This window comes from Sceloporus occidentalis, unplaced genomic scaffold, assembly GCF_023333645.1.
Source record: "Sceloporus occidentalis isolate IW3139 unplaced genomic scaffold, rSceOcc1.0.p SCAF_47, whole genome shotgun sequence".
Lineage (NCBI taxonomy): Eukaryota > Metazoa > Chordata > Lepidosauria > Squamata > Phrynosomatidae > Sceloporus > Sceloporus occidentalis.
This window is the reverse complement of record NW_028317027.1, coordinates 41,975-49,148: the sequence shown is the minus strand read 5'-3', so window position 1 is coordinate 49,148 and position 7,174 is coordinate 41,975. Positions and strand designations below refer to the sequence as shown.

The window sequence follows — 7,174 nt, the reverse complement described above, 5'->3', positions numbered from 1 at the left end:
GGAAATCTCAGTGTTTGCTTTACTCACAGCACTAAGTAACTTATCTATGAGTTCAGCAATCAGGCTTGTTGAAATCCACGTGGCCTCATCAGAAGTGACATCACTGAGTTGTTCCTGGTAGAGAAGAACACTTGTAAGCTCACTGAGATTTGCTTGTGCCCTGCGCCCTTTGCGAATAGAAGAGAGCAGAAAACCAAATATATGAGTTTACAGAATGAAAGAATGCGTCATTGGACGGCTTTATCAAAGATACATATGCATGTCTCTCTAGTGTGATTTACAGTAACGGTCACTGATCATTTCATAATTTTGAACCTACACAGGAAATAATACACATGCATTATGCATTTATCTTGTTGGATCTTGCAAAAAAGTCCCAAAAAAGTTGCAAAAAAGACACAAAAGTGTGTCTTGTGTTTTTGCCATGTTTCAGGTACACTGAAATCACTTTCAAGTTTAGGTTATTCATACCATAAAATGAGATGCAGATGGAACTAGTCTCACGTGTGAATGGTTGTTTATTAACCCCTTAACACATTTTGATTGTGCTATTAAGGCCTATAAGCCATGGCGCGAATGAAAACGAGATCATATTACGTCATAAGGTCGCAGTAAGGCCATGGTATCTTGAATCGTGGTATTGAGTGTCTAAAATTTGTAGCGCAGGACAAAGAAATCACAATACTATATAACTAGATACTTGTAATTTCATAAATTGCTTTTCTGTACTTTGACCTAAGCATTGATATGATTCTGTAAAAGCCTGCTGTTCACAAATCCGTCTCTATAAAGCAACACCGTATACTCCTTAGAAAAATCACCAATACGTTTTAAGTTATCCTGTAGCAGAAAATTTGCAAGTTATAATTCTCATTAAGTTGGGTCAAGCTCTTTGGGTATTTAGGTGTTTAGATTTTCATTAAAGACGGCTTGATGTTTATCTGCTGGTGAGTGTCCTTCAGACATATACCGGCTACCAGGTTTGCACAATTCGTGTATGTTTTTGGCATGCTTTCTTTACAATCTGACTCTTCGGTTCCATTGTTAAAGTATCATTACATAAGTTGTGGTGGGTAAAAGGTAACAGCTGTCCATGAGTGGTGATCTGGCTATTGTACCTCTTCCTGAGTTTTGTCTAAAGGCTGTCTTGTACAGCGGGCAATTACTTTCAAGGAATCCATGTATAAAGTGGATATAGAGGCAAAGGTGATAATTGTTAACCTTGTTTGCATGTGCCTACCCAGAATCCCTTGTGGTTGTGAAAGCACCATGAGATATCTGAGGGAAAAGCAAGCCTTCTGGCTTGTCTGGTGTGTGTAGATGAGTGTTTAACAATACTTCTACTGCCTGATTGTTAAAGTATGGCAGATGATGCAAGTGTGTATCAATGAACAGTGCTGGGCTGTCTAGCTTTACCTTGGGTACCTTGGACTTGGGACAATTGTAGACAAGCAACCAAAATGTGTGGCTTTTATTTTCTTTGTGTTTGCCGTCAAACAGAATCTAATGATGAACAAACTAAAGAAGAACTAGTACAGATATGATATATTCTGGTTTTTTTCTTGTCCAATACTATATATATATATATATATTGTTTGTTTTTGCAGCTATAAAGACGTACAATACAAATGCTGGGATTTTTCTTGTAAAGCTAGTATTTTAGTCCAGAAATAAATGTGACTGGATCAGTGGTCACAAAGAAACTTTCAAGATGTCTGAAGAACGAGGAAGGTATGACTTCTACATTGGGCTTGTGCTGGCCATCAGCTCAAGCCTTTTTATTGGTGGAAGCTTCATCTTAAAAAAGAAAGGACTTCTCCGACTGGCTAGGAAAGGCTCCATGAGAGCAGGTATGAACTTCAATGTGATGTGAAACACTGCTTGCTCTTTAATAGTTCTACAACTTTGTTATGCTCCCAGTGGGAATGAGAGTACAGATTTTTTTTCATTTTTAATTGCCAGCATTTGTGTGTTTTTTTTTTCTAGGCATAGTATTTTTGCCCTTGAAAGTAACAAAATAAAAGTAATTGCTTTTGGCGTATGTTAAAAGTTTAAAAAGAAACTATTTATATGCACATGCATAAATATGTGTTTAAGAGATCCCCTTGATATGATCGTGACATTAATAGGTAGCCACCTTGACTGAGAAATGTGTGAGACAGGTTTTGGTTTTTAACTTCCGTTAAGCTCAGCAGAGGATATTTCAGTGGTTTCCCAGATGAAGCCAATGAGTTGTTATTTCAGCCTAAAATATCTGACAAAGTAGAACTCCAGTCCCCATGATGAATATGCTGATACTGATGCTGGCACTAGTTATATTCAGGGTGGATCAAAATCGATGATTTATTTTTGCTTTTAGTAAAATGTATTTTAATAAAATGCTTTTGGATGCAAAATCTATCTAAAGATAGTATTCTATTTAAGATACATTATAGTTCCAATGGGTTTCAGCATGAAATAGAGCTTAGTTTTCTTTTTTTAAGATTATTTTTTTTTACCACTCCAATTAATAAAAATGATGTTTAAGCAAGTACAAGAATATGCTTTATAATATTATTATTGTTTTACTTAAATCAATTGATGTAGTTCTCCAGATATGAGTGATTAACCTATTAAACTAAAATGAGTTCTGATATAGCTGTTTTACTAATGTGGCAGGCTATACTGCATGGAGACTGTAGTTTTACAGAAGCTAGACTTGCTGTTCTCCTTCCTCACTTTGGTTCTTAATAGCGCGTATTATAATAGGACTTTGTAATGGTGACTAATGTAAACTTTCCGTCTACATCCTAGGTCAAGGAGGTCATGCATATCTCAAAGAAGGGTTGTGGTGGGCTGGACTTCTCTCAAGTATGTATCTTTAGCAATATATCTCTATAAAATATACTCAGTGGCAAGGAAGAGTAAAGGAACCGTTTTAAAAGAGTTACCTGGTTTTCTGCATTAATTGTTCATAACATGTACTCTGATCTACGTCTAAGTATAGACTAACACAATGTGCTTAAGCTAAGGACACACAAACAATAATAACCTTTCATGTGTATATTGAACACACTCACTAAACACTTACAATGCTGGTGGGAAAAAATCTGTAATGGGTGAAGAAACCTCGATGATGGGCTGTTGAATTGGAGAACAGCAGCTTCCTCTGTGGTGTCCTGCCACTGACTCCATGCCTGTTCGATGTTGTTGCATGTGTAGACTCATGAACAGAAGAGAATGGAGAACCAGAGGTTCTGGAGAATAGCACACTCAAAACGTTTGGGTTTTTTATGTCAGAGTAGCTCTAAAACACACCTCCAATACTTTTTCATTGATTGGACTAACTCAAAATTAGTTTTTTTTTAAGTGATTAGTCTAGTGGTTCACTGATCCCACACTGAATGTTTCGACAATATGGACAAAAATAATGCAATCATAATTGTGTTATTAGTTAGAACAGATTGTGTTTGTTCATAATTGTTACTTAAAATATGATCTTCATCTAAGACAATTATTTCCATAAATGCTGGTAATTTAAAAGAGTTCACTTACTTTTTCTTGCCGCTGTATATGTGTGTCATTTTGTTACATTTTAGGTTTCTTATGGATTTTGCTAGAATCCTATGATATTTAAATGAATTAAAGTGTGGAAGCAACTACAAATAACTACATATGTTACAAGAAGCATGTATTAAACGCACAATCTCTTTTTTTAGTGGGTGCTGGAGAAGTTGCCAATTTTGCAGCATACGCCTTTGCCCCTGCTACACTAGTGACACCCTTGGGGGCTTTAAGTGTTCTAGTAAGGTAAGGGTTTTCATGTGTATAATATATTGGTATGGTACAGGTCTGTAGTGTTATTGATATTTAGTGTTATTGATACACAGCATTATTATTCCACCTTGGACATTTGGAAGCTAATTTTGTAATACATTTACTAAGACTGATAAGCTGCAGAGAACTTGCACTGTGATAGGGTGGGTGTTAACATTGGCTACAGGAATTCATGCAGTGTATTCTGCCTGTAAAATCAGGGAGAACTCAGAAGTGGTGTGTTGGCTACATTTACTATTTTCCAAATGCGAGTTGTTCAGTCTCGATTGAGCTCTTAAGTAGAAGTTTGTAACCCTAGAGTTGCAGAACTCTCGGAAACATGCCATTTGAAATTATTGCTCTCCCCCTCTTTTTCCTCTTTTTCGCATCTGCAAGTTCAAGTAAAAATAATACTCGGTTAGCTTGTAGCACATTGCAACAGTGGAATGGTGAAGAATTGTTTGATATTAGTTTTTAACAATCAGGATGACAGCTTTTCATGCGATCTAAAAAATGCATGTTCCCTTCTAGTGCCATCCTCTCATCATATTTCTTAAATGAAAAGCTTAATATCCATGGGAAAATTGGATGTTTGCTCAGTATACTGGGGTCAACAGTGATGGTCATTCATGCTCCCAAAGAAGAAGAGATTGAGAATTTGAATGCGATGTCAGTCAAGTTAGCTGATCCAGGTGAGGGCATTTGTGACAATTACTTGTGTTGGTGGTTTCTTCATGTATACTAATAGCAATTTACATTTGTATATACCTGCTTTTGGAGTCTAGCAAATTGTGTAATGTTAACAAACATCAGATTAACCCCTTGATGACAATTGCCGGTCCGGGCATGTCATGCACTAACATACAGTTAGTGACCATTGACATGTCTGGCCCCACCCCGGGGTGTCAACGTCCCGTTTTAAAAGAGTTTAGGAGGCAATCGTTGATCAATAGCAAGGCATTCAGCAACACCGAACAACAACACCCCTCCACCCCCCCAGAACGCATTGCAACTGCTCTGGAGGGCGTCCTTTAAAAAAAATAAGAGCCGGCAAACTTTCCAAAAGGGGCTTTTCAGACCCTCCTGAGAACTCTGGCTCCACTTGCAGGTTGAATGCAGTACCTGCAAGTCAATGGAGCCCAGCTTTCTAATCAGAATGTGATTAGTAAAATAAATGTCAAAATAAATAAAAATAGTTAAGAAAAAAAAATAATTTCTCACTGATGTCACCATCAGGGGAACCTTCCAGTTCCAAAAAAATACACACAGAAAAAATATTACTGTAAACTTTGACAAAGACTGGTGGTAGAATTAGTGCATGGAAAGAGTTAAAATACTAGCATTTGAAATACCCTGGGGTGTCTGGTCTTCAAAAACATATGGTTTGATGGGGTAAATTGGATTGGCCGGCTTCGAAGAGACCCGAAATGGCACATGGGAGAAAAAATGGTTTTGAAATAGCAAAACGCTACTTGTACTTATTGCCCCATAACGTGCAGAAAAAAACATTGGGTATTTCTAAACTCAGTACAAATTGTAGAATCTATTGGGCAGGTTTTTTATTAGCTTTTATAAATGAGTAAAATATTTTTCAAGTAAAAGTCAGAAAAAAAAATTTTTTCTACATTTTTCACCATACTGTTTTATAGTAAATTATATGATACGACCCAAATAATGACATCTAAAAAGAAAGAAAGAAAGCCCTTCTTGTCCAGGAAAAAAAATATATAACCTGGGTTCAGTAAATGGGAAAGAAAAACACGAGCAGCTCAGAAATGTTAAAGCAGCCACTGCCAGGAAGGGTACAAAAAATAGTCGGCCATTGTCACGAAGGGGTTAACCATTTTATTTTCTCCAGATTGTTCAACTTTAGGCTTGTGTGGGTTAGCAAAAAAGTATAGGGTAATATAAGTCTAAACAAATGAGCAGCATTAAATGTAGAGAAGGAGTGCTAATGAGAATGCTTTATGCATTAAATAATGCCGATTATACACTACCTTCGTCAAAATCTTTGGGGCATCACTAATGTAAATTGTTCAGTGGCACGGATTTATCATTTAGAGAAAATAATTTTACTGAAAATGATCACAACATGCAACTTTGTCAATGGGATTGTGTATTCTACGGCTTAGTTTTTGGAGATGGGTCATCTTATATAGGTTCTTGACTATACTCAAGGAATGTCTGAGCTACTTCAGTAATTGTCATTTTTTTTGTTTCCTCCCTTAGGTTTTTTGCTTTTCGCAACAGTAGTGGTCATCATATCTCTTATCCTGATTTTTGTTGTGGGACCTCGTCACGGACAGTCTAATATTTTGGTATATATTACAATTTGCTCAGTCATTGGGGCTCTGTCAGTCTCGTGTGTGAAAGGACTGGGTATTGCTATTAAAGGATTCTTTGCTGGGGAGCCAATTGTGAAAGATCCTGTATTTTGGATCCTGCTGATAAGCCTTGTAGTTTGTGTAAGCACTCAGATTAACTATCTAAACAGAGCCCTGGATATATTTAACACTTCACTAGTGACTCCCATTTATTATGTATTTTTCACCACCTCAGTACTGACATGCTCTGCAATCCTGTTCAAGGAATGGCAACATATGTCAGCCAATGACATGATCGGCACTTTCAGTGGTTTCCTAACCATCATTATTGGGATTTTCTTGTTGCACGCTTTCAAAGATGTCGCGTTCACACTATCAAACCTGCCCGTTTCATTACGAAAGGATGAGCGAGTATTAAATGGAAGTCTTTCTAGCACTATGTATGAACAACTCACCGGTGATGAGGAAAGCCAAATTTGTGACGATGAGCTACATTCGAACGAGACCCTGTCTTCTCGCAGGAACGGAAGTCTTGTATCCTTCTGAATGAAATCAACTTTTTTTTGCCAGCAAAAAGAAATGCGTACATAATCTAAATGTTTGATTCACTTTGTAAATATTCCTAATATAACATTTGTATTGCCTTTTGATACTTTAATACTTTGCGTTTTGGCTTCCAGCTGAACCACCACTGTGATATCATGGTGTTTCAATATGAAGTCCAAACCCAGTAGGCCTGATTGAATGAAACTTGTGGAGACATGTGGAGAGAGGTCCGTAGACAAAATGTCTGTAAAACAAGCAATGCTAAATTGGACAGATGTTCTGGTTGCCGAGGACGGTCTGCCAGCAATGCAGATATTTTCTGGCAGTTCTAGGGCATCTATGGTACGGATACACAATATCAAAGGCTTATCATTGAATTGTGTATACTTTTGTATTGACACTAGTATCCTTTTATATTTGATTTCTGCTGCATAAGAGAGGGCTACTAATGTACCATTCTGGGAAGTAGATACAGGAGCACATTTTAAGACAGTGTTTTTAATGCTCTA

The 7,174-nt window shown here is 37.1% G+C and overlaps 1 protein-coding gene across 2 annotated transcripts; it reads left to right on the top strand.

The window, feature by feature from the left end:
- Nucleotides 1-1,711: 1,711 nt before the first annotated feature.
- Nucleotides 1,712-6,665, top strand: LOC149289178 (magnesium transporter NIPA2-like). 2 transcript variants are annotated; one of them, XM_089490932.1, is made up of 5 exons: nt 1,712-1,850; nt 2,794-2,850; nt 3,699-3,789; nt 4,327-4,487; nt 6,025-6,665. In XM_089490932.1, the coding sequence occupies exons 1-5, from the start codon at nt 1,712-1,714 to the stop codon at nt 6,663-6,665; spliced, it is 1,089 nt and encodes a 362-aa protein (XP_089347058.1). The 2 variants fall into 2 exon arrangements, with proteins under 2 accessions (XP_089347058.1, XP_089347059.1); XM_089490933.1 differs by lacking the exon at nt 2,794-2,850.
- Nucleotides 6,666-7,174: the final 509 nt, after the last annotated feature.

What these genes read in the sequence shown, in the direction of transcription:
- LOC149289178 (XM_089490932.1), top strand. Translation starts at nt 1,712, where the DNA reads ATGTCTGAAGAACGAGGAAGGTATGACTTCTACATTGGGCTTGTGCTG. An exon ending in GTGGGCTGGACTTCTCTCAA is followed by an intron (nt 2,851 to 3,698) that starts GTATGTATCTTT and finishes CTCTTTTTTTAG; the next exon opens with TGGGTGCTGGAGAAGTTGCC. An exon ending in AGTCAAGTTAGCTGATCCAG is followed by an intron (nt 4,488 to 6,024) that starts GTGAGGGCATTT and finishes TTCCTCCCTTAG; the next exon opens with GTTTTTTGCTTTTCGCAACA.